General features: G+C 39.8%; 2 protein-coding genes across 2 annotated transcripts in view; both read right to left on the bottom strand.

Moving 5' to 3' along the window:
• Positions 1–2812: 2812 nt before the first annotated feature.
• On the bottom strand, positions 2813–14871 carry tspan13a (tetraspanin 13a). The gene is made up of 7 exons (XM_007576001.2): positions 14859–14871; positions 8691–8890; positions 5005–5172; positions 4847–4927; positions 3639–3752; positions 3445–3558; positions 2813–3342 (listed from the first exon to the last, which is right to left on the bottom strand). The coding sequence occupies exons 2-7, from the start codon at positions 8751–8753 to the stop codon at positions 3268–3270; spliced, it is 615 nt and encodes a 204-aa protein (XP_007576063.1). The 5' UTR covers positions 8754–8890; positions 14859–14871; the 3' UTR covers positions 2813–3267.
• Positions 13346–17129, bottom strand: part of LOC103154647 (uncharacterized protein MCAP_0864-like) — a 23356-nt gene continuing 19572 nt past the window's right edge. Inside the window, exons 3-4 of the mRNA XM_016662900.1 lie at positions 15540–15655; positions 13346–13583 (exon numbers count right to left, since the gene is read on the bottom strand). Coding sequence (XP_016518386.1) covers positions 13436–13583; positions 15540–15655 — 264 coding nt within the window. The 3' untranslated portion in view covers positions 13346–13435. The remainder of the gene's footprint in view (positions 13584–15539; positions 15656–17129) is intronic.

Below are 17129 nucleotides of genomic sequence, written 5' to 3'. Positions count from 1 at the left end.
TTGTTGAGACCACATCTAGTACTGAGAATAAATATATCTTACAGACCATAACAGTAAATAACTTATCACTTATTTATGTTTTTAATTATATTTGATATATTCATTTCTTCAATATTATTTTTCATGTCAGTGTTAATGTCATGGTGGTGTTCAGTGATTCCATGACACTTTCAGTTTGACTCATTAGGATTTGATGAAGAACCAGATTTGTTCTTTGTAATTTCTGTTCAGTAAAACTATTAATCTATAATCAATAGACAGGTCTATATAAAGATATAATCCATGTTTCTGTCTCATATTTGTATGGCATTAAAAGGAACTTTTGTTTTTCCACTGAAAGCTCTGGTTTGCACAATAAATGCCATGTGGGTGAAGTTTTATGGATGATACTCTGATGTCCCATTCTCCTGAAGGCAGCACAGAGCTGCGCCACCAGAAACCTACAAGAAGATCTATGATTAATGTAGTTACAGTTCTATCCATGTTTTAATGTTGCAGAGCTCAGTCGGTTTGCAAATAGTTCAAAGTTTAAACTGGCATGTTGAACATCTTTTATCTGATCATTTTGTGCAAGATTTAACAACTAGAAAATGGCAAAGAACAAGAATATTTTTTCCACTCTGATTGGCTGCTGTTGGGCCTACAGATTTTAACTTGAATGTTCATTGCATTTTTTGTAAACACCTGTGAAAATAATTTCTATTCCCATGACTTTTTTGTTCTCTGGGAAATTATTTTTGATGATAAATACAGAAAGAAGCATAAAAATCAAAACATCTACAATAGTGATAGTATTAATAATAAAATAATAGTCAGTGTAAAGTAGCCTGCAAATTATTTGGTGGGGGGCGGTGAGGGACCTGGATAAAGGCTGGGGGGCGCTGGCCCAAAAAGGTTGAGAAACAAACACTGCTATAAATTCTCCTTCGGTTTGTGTGCGTGGTTGTTTGGCCTCTCGCCCTTTATGCTTTCATAAAGAAATCTTTAGTCAAGATGTGTCACTGCTCCTTTAAATCGTTCAGATTCATTTAATTAAAAACACTTCAAGAAAGTCAATGTTACAAACTCATGTCTGACACAAAATCTTTACTTAAGGTGATTTTTTTTTAAAAGTTTAACAGCCCTAGATTTTTATTTTTTACAGGTTTTAAATTTACCTTCTTATAAACTTGTCACTAAACGTGGCATAAACTCTAAAACAAAATAGTTGTAAAAGTATATCAAATGTATGTAAAATAAAGGATTATTGGGTCATATTTCTGAGGTGACCGCAGAACATTTGGTTATTTTCGCATGCTGTAGTTTTACTAGTCGATGCAGACAGAGGTGGAGTTAAAGTTCAGGAAGTGCAGCGCTGCAGCTGATCCGAGCGGCTTGGTGAACCGGTTGGACCGCCCCAGGAGCCAACATCCTGCTCAGCTGCAGGAATGCAACCTGCCAACCCGACCCGCGTCATGAAGCCAGACATGATCAGCTTCATTTGCAAGCCTCAAGAAACACAGAGGCTTATGGTTCCAACAGCACATCCATTAAAAGCAGAACAACTTTAACTAGTAATTAGTTACTTTCAGCCTTAATGGATTGTAAAATCCTTTCAGAGTATTTGGAAACCAAATACCATATTTAGACAGCAACAATAAAAGATTTATGAGAAAGTCTGACTTGTTAAGAATCCAGTAAGGCCAAATAAGACGTTTCCATAGAAACATAAATTGTGCTTCTATATGTGGATAAAGTCACAGATATTCTGCCAAAAAGCATTAAGAGGAGGACAGCAGCAGAACAGGTGAAGTTTCAGGATGTGAGTCACTAAACATGTTCAAATTCTTTATTGAATCTAGAATAAATATTCACCTTAGGATAGATTTTATGAATCATTTTATATAAAGCTTCTTTAATCTGGTTAGTAATCCAAACTCTATGGACAGGAAAGGCTGAGATACAAACCTTTAAAAAGTACAAACTCCTGAAGAGATGCTCCACAAAGCTTGGCATAATCAGCAGCACTAATGGGGATGTTGTGTTTTATCAGAAACTCTGGACAGGTGAGCAAATCTTATTTCCCTGTAGCTGCAGTCCCAACCTGTGACGGATCAGTAACTCGTCCGGCTGTTTGCAGAAGGAGTGTTTAAAGTTTACACTTCCTGGTAGAACCGGTTGAAGCTGATCCCCAGGTCTGGATCCCCAGGTCTGGATCCCCAGGTCTGGATCCCCAGGTCTGGATCCCCAGGTCTGGATCCCCAGGGTTGGATCCCCAGGTCTGGATCCCCAGGTCTGGATCCCCAGNTGGATCCCCAGGTCTGGATCCCCAGGTCTGGATCCCCAGGTCTCGTCTCCTGCAGCTCCACCAGATCCCTGGAAAACTGCTGCAGTCCCGCTTAGAGGCCCGGTGCGGCCTAATGGAGCAAACAGAACCTGTGTGGGTCCCGGTCTCCATGGTGATTCGGTCTCCATGGTGATTTCTGAAAGGTGGAGGTGAATGCTGCAGCTGTTTCAGCCTTTTATTCAAGCAAATCAGACATTGAGAAATATGCAAGTTATGATCCCTGTCCAAAACAAAAAAAACTTTCATATTTTATCCATTTACTTTGGGGGGAGATGCAGTTCATCAGTTCTGGATTTTAATCAATGATCACGATCCCAACTTTGGGATCCACAAACATTTGCTTCAGTTTTATTTCATAAAAAATGTACTTACCATAACTCTGAGCTCATTTGTTTACTAATCGTTTCTCTGAGGTGAAAACGTCAGAGTGAAAATTTAACTGGAAAAAAAGAGGAAAAAAATGTGAAGCAAAGTGGCTTTTTAAATCTTTTGCAAATAACATTTTATTTTTTCCCAATTAATGACTCAAGAGGCAAACTGAGAACCTCGACCTTAAAGCCTCCAGCAGTAAAACAAACAGATCTTTAGTTCTTCATTTATTCCTTCACAGTTTTAAACAACAAATCACTTTAAAAACCTGCAGAGAAAATAGATTTCACTGCTTTCAGAGGAATTAGTTTTCTTTTCAACTCAAAGGGACGGTGTGCATCGAACTTCATTTCCACTTTAAACTCCAACAGGAAAAACAACGAAGAGCTTAAATAGAGACTGATGGTGACATATTATACAGGTAAACACACAGAAGAGCAGAGGCCACTGATCAGATGGATGCAACAGATCCTGCAGTAAATCAAATTAAACAGCCATTGCTGCACATTTAGACGAACATTTCCAGACAGGAATCGCAGCAGTGCATGTTGGGTTCATTTCAGTCGGAGTGGCTACAGAAAGGCTCCAGGGTTCGATCGCGGGTCCTTCAGGTTCCTGTACTTATGGGTCAGCCACACGCCAAGAATCTGGAACAAACGGGAAGAGCTTTTAAATGTGCTTCACCCCGACTGGAGGCATCGAGCCTGCAGGCGCATCGATCAGCTGACCGGACCGACGGACCTACTGACCTCGGTGAAGCTGAAGAAGAGGCCGATGCCGCCCACGAAGCGCAGCACGTCACCGGCGTACTGCTGCAGGATCTGTGAGCAGCTGTTGCAGGACTGCGGGGTGGCGAAGCATCGCTGAACAACAGCAGGACAGAGTCAGAGAAAACACATCGAGTTCCAGCAGAGGGGACGGAGGAGGAAGCGGTTTGACTCACAGCGGGGCAGGAGCCGGTTTGGTTAACAGAAGAGAAGCCGCAGCAGTCCAGAGTTTTCTCCACGTCTTCCCGAGTCACCTCGGACTTGTTCCAGCCGACCTCCAGCAGCTGGTTCTGGACAGGGAACCAACTTAGAGTCAAAGGCTGAAACCCAAATCCTCTTCACTTTTACCCAAATGCAACTCGGACTTTTTCAGCCGTCTGAAAAAACGACTCTAGTGCAGCTTTAGGGCCGATTAAAACTGGGTCAAAAGTTAAAACAGGAGAAATCGTACAGAATTAAATCAAAATCATTTGAGAATAAGGTAATATTACAAGAATATAAAATATTACAAGAAGCTGTAATATTACCAGAATAGACTATTCTTAAAACCACTTTGTCATTATATAACTTTATTCTCGTAAAGTTATTTTAATTTCTTAGGATGGTCATAGTACTCCGTCATACAGTTATGATCTTTATGAAATGCATTTGTTTTCACACAGACATGAGGAGCAACAGCTGCTGCCATCATTCTGTCCTGGAACGGGTCGTCGCCCAGTTCGGTTCTACGTGACCCAACGTCGTCTGTCAGAACCCGACCGAACCGTCCTGTTCCTCAGCCAGGACTGTTTTCCATCTTTTGATGAAAAACCTGGAGAGGATTTTGGACCGGAAGGCAGCAGGTGTTGCTCTAAAAGCCGCATCGCTGCTGACAGGTGAGGAAATGACCCAAACCATCAGAACCCGGCTGAAGGCTCTGGTCACCAACAACCTGGATTCTCCTTCCTCAGACGTCTGGATCACTGATATACGATTATTTCTAGTAAGTCGATTATTCTGAAGATTAAACAAAACGGCCACATTCTGCAGATTTGTCATTTAACCATTTAAGTTGTTTTTAATACAGCATTAAATAAATTAAGATGAACAACAAATAACGGTTTTTAAAATAAGAAAAATATCTTATTGTCTAAAATGCAGCAACAGCATTCAAATAGTGATCATTGGATCATTTGAAGCAAAGGATTCATCTGCACAAAAAATACCAGCAGCATGTGAAACCTCAGACCTTTCTGCTCCACTTAATTAAATCATCACGATTAATCGGATTAGTTTGCACCATAGAACAAAGTCCAGTTTCTGCCATTTGTAAAATCACACATGTAAAAACTTTAAATCATCATCTCACAACTAAACGTTTAATTCACCAGAGAAACGGACCGACCTGTTGGTCCGTGTTGAGAGCCAGACAAGCGCAGGAGATGGAGAACTGCAGCACAAACACTACAAACAGGATCATCATGTACTGGTGGAGGTTGAGGAACTCTGACATCCTGAAAGGTGAGGAGATGAACTGTGGACCGGACCCGTCTTAAAGGATACGAAGAAGAGCAGGACCTGCTGGTGCTTCAGGGCGCCGCAAAGCCCCACGAAGGCCACCAGCAGCAGGAAGACGCCCACTCCGATGACCGCCGCCACCACGCTGATGCTGGAGACCAGGCCGAACCATTTCCCCCAGGCAGCCACCCCGATCAGCAGCAGACTCACCATCTGAGGGGAGCAGGAGGCGAGAGAGGCGACGGGCTCAAAAATCAGGCCACTCATGCATAAAGCGAGCAAACGCAGAAAAATGCCGTATTTTAGACACAGGTCAACATTTAAAAAAAACAAAAAGATTGGGAAACCATACATACAAACACCTGAGTCAAATGCAAGTCATTTGTTCCTGATGTAACGGTTCATCGGCCTGCGCTCTGAAGCTCACGAAATGCATGTTGTATGTGGGTCACTTTTGTTCTGACTGAAAAATAAAACGATCAGCAGATCAACTGCAGGTTGGACAGGACTGATGAATCTGCTCAAGGCGTCGTAATGACGGCAGCTTTGGTTCTGCTGGAGAACGTCCCAACGGAGGGACTCGGTGCCAGAGACCTGCTGGGACACGATGAGCAGGTCGTTCTCCTTAGATTGATCAGAGCCGTCATCTTCACAGCTGTACGCACTTTAAAATTTCCCTTCGGATAAAAAAATATTATAGTCACTGAATTTGATCATTTCCACCCTTTACAATTAACAAAATTGTGGAAAGATTTTTTTAAAAATTGTCTTGTGTCTTAACATTTTGTACGTGACCCACATCTGAGCATATGTACGTCCTAAACCTGAACGTTACTGGTCAGTTAACTTTAGTTTCTTTGGCGTCTCGGCCTCTTAAATTAAGTGCTTGTATGCAGTGAATTTAGCTAAAAATGAATAAGCAGACCTTTAACCCCCTGCACACATAAGAGTGGTCACCTGAGCTTTTTAACACAGATTGTTTTTTGTGGTTTCGCTTCTCAGTTGAACAACCGTGACATCAGCCGCGCTCTGCTTTCTGTGAAACTCTCGACATTTTAACTTTATTTAATGTACAAATATTTTTTGTGCACGTAAAACTATTAGCAGCATATTAACTAAACTTTGGTGCAGTTTCTTTCATCCAGTGGATCCTGATGATCCACTAAAAGTAGAGATTAAAGTTGCATTTTGCCAAAGTACATCCCAAACATAAAAACAGACAAAGTACTGACGTAAAACCACGAGAAGTTTTCCTGGCAAACTTAGACATCAGCATGTTGCTTTTAGATGCCGTCTTCATTGAGCTAACTGACCTCTACCAAAGTGATCTGAGGAAACATCAATAAGTTGGACATAATCTTCAACTCCTGAATTACTATTTTTCAAACTGCACATCAGAACAAACCCTGCGCTGGAAGATGGAACTGTAAATAATAAAAAAGCATGACTTCAGTCAACATGTTACCAGTTGATGCATTTTTAACCTGCTGGTGTTGAGCTGAATGTCACTTTATAACCCTGTCCAAAAACACACAACAGGTGGAAAGGTTGAAAAACAAAGAGTCGCTTCCCGCTGAGTGGCAGCACAGCAGAGTAACTTTCTCTAGCTTGCAAATGTTTCCGGTGGAAAAGGAAGGCAGATAAGGAGGAAGGAACAGGCCTGGTCCGGGTTGCTGGGAGCTACATTCACACAGCAAGCAGATGCAACCCAAATCCGTTTTCCCTCATGCAGCTGGCCTTTTCACAGCGGTCTGAATGGCTCAATTCAATCCTTTTGCCTTCCCAGAACAATCCGATCTGTGCCACTTAGGCTCCATTCACACTGCAGCCTGAAGTGATCCCAAGCAGATTTTTTCCCCTCTGCGACCTGCATCTGATCTTTTCATAACAGTTTGAACAACACAGATCAGATTTTTACAAATGTGACCCAGGCCAGCTGAATATGTGATCCTAAATCTGATATGCATTTGATCTTTACAAATAAGTTGGATTCATCTGACCTACAGGTCACTGGTAACAGCTGAACAGAAACAAGACTGAAGTTATTGTCTTTGGACCTAAAGAGGAACAACCTAGAGTCACACACAGCTTCAGTTATTACAGCTGGAAACCAGAAATCAGGCTGAAATCTGGGAGTAGTGATGACCTCTGACCTGAACCTTCAGAGCCACATAAAGACAGTTACAAAGTCGGCCTTTTATCACCTGAGGAACATTTTCAGGATCAGAGGACTGATGTCTCAGCATCAGAGAAACTCATCCATGTGTTTATCTTTAGTCACATTGATTAATGTAACAGCAACTTTACAGGTCTGACTAAAAAAGATAAAATCAATCCTCCAGCTGCAGTTGATCCAGAACGCTGCTGCTGGAGTTCTGATTAAAACCAGGACGATGGAGCTCATCACCCAGTTCTTCAGTCCTACACCGGCTCCCTGTTGCTCAGAGAAGAGACTTTAAAACACTGATAGTTTATAAATCACTGAACGGCTTAGCCCCACAATACATTAAACATCTGCTGTTGCATCAACCTTCCAGACCCCTCAGGTTCTCAGGAGCTTCTTCTGTACATGCGGGTGGTTTTGGGGATGCAAGTCATTCACACAGAAATCTGACTGCATTCAGATTTAACTATGAAAAAGACAAGGCCAAAAAAAAAAGAAAAAAGAAAAGTCTGATTTCAGTAAAGAGTTGGACTGGAGCATCCAGACCTGCTGGGTGAACACAGCGTTCAGAGAGCGTCCTGATTGGGCGGAGAGCAGCCACAGCCCAGCTCTAAGCCTCTGGTTCTACAGGGAAAGCAGGTTGAGCAGGTGGAGACACAGATGGACACATGGCATCTTTACCAGACACAGAAATTATTTACAATCAAGCCTCCAGCGCCTCCATCTTCTCAGGAAGCTGAGATATTTTAACATCATCAGAAACAGTAACCATGACTCCTGTAATCAACAGCAGTCATGGTTACCAAATATCACATGTTGGTACAACTTTATCCCTGTTAAACAGAAAAAACTCTCAAACTAGTGAGACAGTCGGCTCATCACAAGGTTCCCTCTCCATCACACAAGCACTCTGCGTGGGTTAGCCCAACTGCAGAACTCGGTTCTCATTGTGCAGCTGCATAATGAAAATTTTAATTTTGGCTGTTTGTCACAACCTCCCTGAACTTTGTGGCCCCTGTTCATGCAAACCTATTGTGTGACTGGTCTGAATTTCATAGTGTGTTTATTTAAAACAGCTGCTGCTCTCACTAGGATGGGCAGAGACTTCACTGTGGAGCCTGTTATGGGTTTTCTGTCAACTCAAAGGTTTCAACTGACATTTAGAGGTGTGTCTATAAATATTAGCTTCTTTAGCTAAATCCTCACAGATGTTGAACCTGGTGTTTTTACATTTGTTTTTATTCTTTTGAATGAAAACGGGGAGAAAAAAACAGACCCTAATTAACCAGGCATTTCCTCGACCTTCAGTGTTTCCTAGGAGCTTTTCCTGCTCTGCTTCACTCACTCCAGAAAAACAGGATTTTAATCCTAAACATGAGAAGCAAACTGAACAAAGAGCCGCGGAGAAGCAGCAGGAACATGAAGACAGCGCTGGCCACCTGCTGCCTGGTTTTATGACTTCTTGGAATAATAACAGCAGGTAAAACCACTCGATCAGCCCGGTTGCCATTTTCCAGTCTTTCACCTCCTCCCAAAAATAAACTCCAGAATTTCATCAGATACTCACAACATAAACGACGTTGAGCGCAGAAAGCGCATTCTTGGTGCAAATGAATCCTCCGCAAACCATCGCTGCTGTGCGCCCCGATCACAAAGCCAGAAGTTGTCTCAGGTGTAGCAGCTGTTTGTCCCACTTCAGGCTGACCAGGTGCTGGAGAACGACTGCGTTTCCTGGAGTCGATCCTGAGCGCTGATTGGTCAGCTGGACTTTGCTCATGACTCACCTTTTGTCCTCGTTGCAGGTAATTACAGCGCAGCGTCAAATGAACTCCGATCACCGCGTCATTCAGCTTGAAGTCATCTAGTATGGATTTTTTTTTTTTTTTGAGACCGATTGATAAATGTTTGCCCCTGCTGACGTCATCAACAGAAGGATTTCCGTGTTTTACAGTCTTGTGATAAAAAATACAATAACATCAAATATTGGGTAAAACTCACAGATGTGAGTTTTTGCTCTCTTTAGTGCATAAAGAGAGCAGAAGATCTCTTTAGACACTAAAACGATTAAAGTATCAAAATACAATAAGCTCACAATAAAACACATTTTGTTTAGGGAATATTGCAGTTTTACTATTTAAAAAAAGACTGACTTTATTTTGCACATTTAAACAGAACAGCAGTTCAAAGTGGTTTCACATCATCCTGTCACTGCGACACAAGTAATAAACATTTAGTAAAAATATTAAACAAACGTCTTTATGGATATTGATTTACTTCGGTAAATATTTTTTTAAATAAACAAAACAAAACAAAAAAACAAATGAAAGCTGATAATCTGGGAAACAAAATTAATCATGAAAGACAAATAAAATAATATAATATAAAACAAACTAAATGAACAGTCAATCAATCTCCCTTAAAAAAGGGGAAAAAATGGATGGATGAAAGTTTATCAGACAATAACAAATTTATTTAGCCCTAAAGCTGCTTAAAACGATCAAGGGGAAATGCATCGTGAAATCCAACATTAAATGAAACAGATGTGACGAATAAAAGTTTATAAAACTGACAGAAAACTAACTAAACAGGTCTACAGTTATTTTACATATCCAGGTGAATAGATCTTTGGCAGACAAAGCTTCTTCTACTTAAAAACTGGTCTGCAGAAAGAGCAGACTGTGTGTGTATGGCTCCCTCTTGTGGCCACGTTAGCTGACACAACTACAACTGGTAAAACTAAACTAATCTTTATGGTAAGAACTATAAATTACCAAACGAATAAATTAATCAGAAGTGATTTAACTTCAGATACAATCATTTCCACTTTAGTACAAGACAGCAAGAGCTTCAAAATGTGACAGATTTATGGGAACATAGGCAGAAAATCTGTAAAAATTAAAAACTAAAGACATTCAGATCACAAATCTTTGTGGTTGGATGAAAACAATATCCACATGCAAGTAAATTGCTGTTCACCCACTTCTCTGCCTTCTGCTCTGTGAAGACTAAAAAATAAGAGAACATATATTTATTATATTATCATTATGATTTAGCAGAAAACTTTAGGTTTTGATAAAGCTTATAGTTAGAGTGGCTTCAGTTATCGCCACCAGGTCATTCGTGGACAGATTTCATGATTGTTAAATATAAAAAGAAAAGAACGGAGAACAATATAATCAAATTTAGGAGTGAAATGAACATCAGAATTAGAGTAAAATTTCAGTCAGAAAACTGATTTTTCTTTAATAATTTTATTGTATTGTGTTATAAATTTTGTCCATTACAACAAGGTCAACAAATATCTAACTGCCAGGATAAACCCTGGATCACTAAAGGTGTGTGAACAGCCTGTCATAAAGGAATAGATGGGGACAATGAAAGGATTAAGGTACAAAAACAAACAAACAGATATTATCAGGAAAAGTAAGATAAACTTAGACTTATTTTATTGTCTTTGCACAAAGACATGACAGTGAAATTGGCAATAAAATGTAATCACTTGGATACCAGAGCACACTGGAAAACAGCAAAGAAACATTTTCAGACAGTCTTAGATAGTTGGGGGATTAAAGAGCAATCTGATGGCTGAGGGGAGGCAACTATTTCTGAGTCTGGTTGTTCTGTTACAATCATTTATTGGTTAAATATAAATATCAATGGCACTTGGAGCAAAATAAATAAGATTGTCAGAAATATGACGATGGAAAGGAAATATGAGCTACAGATGCAAAGGAAAAAATTCACAATGCAAATGAATGTCATTTCAAAGAGACTAAATGCCATAATTTTGGAAAGATTGGACACATTAGGAAAGTAAGTGGAGCTAAAGTGGAGGAGAGTCATGAAAAGAGTGTGCCAAACAGGAGCAGCTGAGGAAGGACCTGAAGAGGAGTTAGCCATTTTGACTGTTAGTCCTGTGGATGATGAACGACATAAAGCAACATTTGCAATAAACAATGTTGATTTGGAAATGGAAATTGACACAGGAGCAGCAAAAAGTGTCATTTCACATCCTACATACTTGAAAAAGTTTTCACACCTGCCTTTGCAGCCGGCTGAAGTGAAGCTCAACGCTTACAGTGGAGAACATATTTGTGTTTTGGGACAGCTTGTAGCAAAAGTGGTGTATGAAGACCAAGCTGTGGATTTGCCACTGTGGGTTGTCAGGGGACAGGGTGCATCACTGTGTGATTAAGTACGTGGGTGAGCCAAAACACCTATCACTCAGTGAGCTTTTGGACAGTGATGTATTCAAGGATGAGTTGGGCACACTGAAAGACATTAAAGCTACCATCGAGGTCAAACCTGAGATGCTGCCCAAACACAGGCCCCTCTTCCATTCGCCATAAAGGAAAGGCTGGAAACGTGTAATATCATTACACCTGCGAGACACACCATCCCTGACCACCATGGCAGCTTTTGATGAACTTTCAAAGCACACTTCACCTTCAGTGCAAACATGAATTCCTCTACAACTTCTCTACATTAATCCAACCTGCAGTTTTCAACATTGATGGGACTTTTGCACGACACTTTAGTGATGAATATCCCTGCTTTTATTTTGCCCTGTAGAGTGGACACTCTTTGTTATGATCATTTAAGTGCAAACTGAATCAATAAGAGGATTCATTTTATATTCTTCCAATTAAGGACTTGGTTTATTACAGTTGCTATGGCAAGCAGTTTTGTGAAATGCGTGGGAAAGAAAACAGCAGATTGTCATACTGTGTGACCTTTGCTGTATGTTGCTGTCAGTGCTGGTTGATGTTGTTCTTGTTTTGAAATACAAGTAGATTAAAACTGCGTCTTGTGTTGGTGTTTTTGTATATTCAAGTGACATCTAATGATTTTTAAAGTGAATTTGGGGATTACTGACTACCAGTAGTATATATTTTTAAAGGTTTTATTGGCTCTAATGGCCTTTATTTGATAGTGAATTGCCAATAAAATGGGTAATGAGAGAAGGGGAAGACATGCAGCAAAGGTCGCCAGGCCGGGAAGTGAACCTGCGACAGCCGCATTGAGAACTAAGGCCTCCATATGTGGGTTGTGCTAAACCTTTGCGTCACCACAGCACACTCTACCAGTAGTATTTTAAGATTCAGATTTCTATGTTAATCTATATTTAACGCTTCTGTGTTAAATTAACACATCCATAGTGTTAACGTTTGACCACACACACACTAGTGTGAGGTAAATCAACACTGATGTGCGTTAAATTTCAACTACTGAGTGTTGATTCAACTCCATCACAAGTAACACTTTCAAAAGTGTTACTTTAACACGATCAAGAGTGGACCAATATAGACACTTTAGATATGTTAATTCAACTCCAGTTGAATTAACACTTCCAAATTTGCCGTGTGCATTTGGATCCTGAGCTAAAATATGGCGGACCGTTCCTTCCAACTGTTGCGTAGTCCAATTTGGTAGCCCATTTGCCGCTTATAATCTGGCCTGGTATGGCGGCTTTCTCCTTCTCCCCCGGAAGATATGATTGAATTATCCATTTGGAATCAAGTTAAAGCCTATTGTTTATAAAATAACTGCTCAAAGATTAAAATATTTTTGAGTTGTTTTAGGAGTTTTTCAAATGCACAGTCTAAATTTCAAGATAGAATATGAAATGCTTAAGATTTTAAGTTTGATCTTTTATTGCTCTATTATAGAGTATACCCCCTGTGTTTTCTTCTTTTAAAAGAAAACAAAAACCCAAGCATACCTCAGGAATTTATTGTTAAAGGCCAATATTTTAACATCAAACCATCCTATTTAAAAAAATTGTTTTATTACCTGCAAATGTGTAACCAATTTATTTCACATAATGCCATATGGAAAAACTTGTGTTAATTATTGTTGATGTATGACTGTGTAATTGCTCTGTAAAAATTTATACAATTCAAGTTCTAAAAAAAAGAGAATATTTCCTGTCAGGAGGATGTTAACATCTGGCCACATCTGGAAGACATAAAGGTTTCTACTATCAAAGCGGAAGTTGGCTTGCTTATTGTGGAGCGAACTTTCCCAAAGCAACGGAACCTGCAGACAGTTAACCGTGCCGGAAATGGACCGTACTGTGTGAGAACCAGATTAGGATGGACAATAAATGGACCGCTCAGAGGGGGAAGTGCTTCCGTGGATGAAAACAAACCTACAGAAGTGACTGAACAGAATCTCAATTGCCATGTTAGAAGAACTATAGCAATTGCAATTTAAAACTTAGCTTTCAGAGATTGAGTTTTTATTTATGACATTCACCAAAATGTGATGACACAGTTGAGTATTCTTAATTGAAGCTTTAAGAGAACAGTGTTAGCTAAAGGGCCAAGAAATCTCCAGACGCTCACAGATGAATTTGTATGCTTCCATTTTGTCTTCTGCCCTCCAGCTCTCTGTGGCTTTTTTTCGTGGCATATGCAGCGCTGCTCCTGAAGAATGGGGAATCCCCTTAATCCAGAACCTTTAAGACAGAAACATGAACCTCAGAACATTTATAACATAAAAATTGTACAGCAGCTTATTGACATCAAACTGAAAACTGTCAGCATCTAAATGCGTTGTTGTCTCTATATGAATGAAGACACACTTGAAAAGAAGTTGGACTCGAATAAATGAAAGCCGTTTTACAAACTTGGAAGATCAGATTTTAAAGATAACATTTTTTTGAAAGGACTTTCTTAGCTCTAGTTGTCTGTGTTGTTTTACAGTTTAATCTAAATTATTCAACCCCATAAATGAAATAACTGACACTACAAAAAGTAAAGAAAATAAATAAACCCAATGTAGCAAAAATATTTTACTCAAATTCAACATAAAGTCTTACTTTCAATCATAAAGCCTAAAAATGATTCATCCCTTTTAACAGAAGTTTTCACTTTTTGCAAATCAGGTGTTTTATCTTGACCACCCCTGACTTAACCAATGAAGGCCTACACCAATCCCGTTTGGATTGGTGAAGGCCACAGTCCACTAAGGTGGGAGATCCTGGTGTTGTTGTCACTCAGTATATTTAACTCTTCTTCCAGCTTGTGGAAAATATATTTACATTTTTACTTAAAGTGATCCAGGATTAGTTGAACATGTTGGCCAACATATGTTGTAATTTTCCTGTTAACTAAAAAATTGCTGTTTGTGATAAGCCAAAGCTCATAACTTCAAAATGTATATCTTTTTATATTTTTCACCCATGCAGGCCATTTTTTCACCTGATGGGTTGATGACGCATTTTAGTCTGTTCTGTACTGAAATCCGCAGTACAGATCATAAACACAGTAAACACAGGAAGGCTAACTTTAGCTGAGTTGATGTTTATCATATTGCATTTGACTGGTGTAATTTTAGATAATGCCACACTGTGTCACTATTGGCTGTAATTTAAAAAAACAAACAGTGAGGTGGTGAATCTGGGTAAGTTCCCACATGAAAAAAAAGAAGAGCGCAAAGGGAGAGAGCTGGACCTGAACACAACTTCCAAATGACCTACATTTGTGCTCTTAACATTTTTCTCCAGAAGACTTTGAGTCATTTATATGAGCAAAACTGACAAAGGCTCTAACAGGTGATCGTTACCTTCGCAAGCTAAAAATAAATGTTGTGCTTAGATAGGCTGAGCTGGAAGCTCTTTGAAATGCTAACATAGCTATACTGCCACCAGTACTGAATATTAAACCACCGATTAGACTGGACCGACACCGGACCCCGAGCAGCTGTTATCGGCCGACACAGAGCTACAGACAGTGGGAGAAACATCAAAGACAAGCAGTGCTAACGGAGCTATTACTAACTGAAATGCTAACAGAGCTATACTGCTGCTGATACTGAATATGAAACCACCAATATGACCATAAGAAGCCCGGACCCAAAACAGCTGTTACCGGACCGGACACAGAGCTACAGAAGTACTTCCTAGATCACACAGTCTGACCAGAGGTAAGTGCCATTCATTTTTTCATTTATGAAGCTGAAAGCAGCAGCAAAACACCAGCAGCTCCTACCCAACTCTGTCCTCTTCCTCTGTTTGGTTCTGCTCATCTTCATTACCTCTTGTGATTTCTATATTCCCATTGACTTCAACTCGTTCAATGACAATACTCATCACTGTTTTGGCTGGACAGAGCTAGCACATTTGGACATCATTTACCCAGAATGCATAGCAGCGTTCACAACATGGTGACATCTGTGTGACAACATTTTATAAAATTTATAAAGGGGACGAGCGTCGCCACGCTAGATTGTGATTGACAGCAATAAGACCCGCCTCTGGGCTCTGATTGGTTGTTTCTAGTTAGCACTCAAGCACTGGGAGAAGGCAGAGGAGCTCAATATTTTCATGTATTATTTATCTAATACCATACTTTTCTAGAAAAGTTACATAGTGCAGCTTCAAATGTACATATTTTTAGATAATAGTTCTTACTCAAGAAAGTTCCTACGTCCATCGACCCAGGACCAATTGCGTCGAAAATGATGTAACCCTATCCAGTATCCACGGTTATCAGAATCGTATTTTTTGGTGTGATTGTTGATAAATTCCTGTGAACAGATTTTATTTTAGACTGTCATAAATCTTTACTTCGAGCTATCAATCAATCAAGTTTATTCGTAACACATTTCAGCAACAAGGCAGTTCAAAGTGTTTTATATCAAAATACACAAAAATATGAAGTCATAGAACACACAAGTAAAAATTGAAGCATTACATTTTCTCAAGTTTTGAAACAATCAACATCATAATGTTGAGGATTAATTTTTAGGCCAACCTATAAATACACTGTTGCATTAATCAATGTGACTAAAGATAAACACATGGTGAGTTTCTCTAGATCTTGCTGGGACATTAGTCCTTTTACCCTGAACATGTTCTTCAAGTGATAGAAGGCAGATTGTGTAACTGTTTTTAAGTAGTTCTGGAGGTTCAGGTCAGAGTTCATCACAACACCCAGATTTTGGGCCTGGTTGCTGGTTTCTTGCTGTAATAGCTAAAGCTGTGCTTTGACTCTAGATTGCACATCCACACATTCATCTGTTCTAAGCATTTATCCAGTGATTGGATGGGTTCAGAGTCACCTGGTGACATCGTGAAGTAGAGCTGTGTATCATCTGTGTAGTTATGGTAGCTAATCTTATTTCCTGTTATAACCTGAGCTAGTGGGAGCATGTAGATATTGAATGATGGTACATTCACACCAAATGCGTGTTGAGTGTGAGGCATGTCTGGTTTACATTCAAAGTCTATGTGGAGGCACGTGGAGGGCTATTGAGGTGCAATTAGAGCACCTAACAAAGTGCAATTTGATCCGTTTGGAGCGTTTTGAGTGTTTGACACGTCAAGTGTGTTCAACACGTCCGATGCTCCACATTGGCTTTAAATGTAAACCAGGCGCACCTGATGCTCAAAACGTGTTTAGTGTGAACGCATCATGAGAGGGGTCCTAGGATTGAACCTTGGGGTACCCCACATGATTTTGATCCACTTCGTTGATATGTTACCTATTGAAACAAAGATATCTTGCATGTCTCCATGGAGACTTGTTCCTACCAGACCTTCACTTTAGTGGGTGCAATAAAATCAATTATATCTGAAATTTTAGAATGGAAGTTATCTACCAACTCATCGTCATGGTTACATAAAGTCGAGATGAACTATAATTGATTAAAGGTTTCTGCTGTGTCATCTGTGAAAGAACATTTTGTGATGGTGGCCATTTTACTAGTCAGTGGAGAAAGTATTTTAAAACATAACAGCGAAATGATTCGACAGGGCGACATCAGTTACAGAGACACTGGAAATATTCACACCCTTCCTGATTATCAGTGTGTTGATCTTACACAACTGTCGACTTCGGTCCCAGTTTGCATAACCTAGGTCATATGGATAAATATAGTAGCAGTGCCCCTTGTAGGATTTCTCATGTTTCGTGCAATGCTGGTACTTTGGTCCCTAGACAAGAGGAAAGAGCAGAATAAAGTGAAACTTTAGTAAAAATAATCTCAAAAAGAAAATATA

The sequence above is a fragment of the Poecilia formosa genome, unplaced genomic scaffold, assembly GCF_000485575.1.
Source record: "Poecilia formosa unplaced genomic scaffold, Poecilia_formosa-5.1.2 Scaffold394, whole genome shotgun sequence".
NCBI classification, from domain to species: Eukaryota; Metazoa; Chordata; class Actinopteri; order Cyprinodontiformes; family Poeciliidae; genus Poecilia; species Poecilia formosa.
The sequence above is the reverse complement of the archived record's forward strand: the minus strand, read 5'-3'. Positions and strand labels throughout refer to the sequence as shown.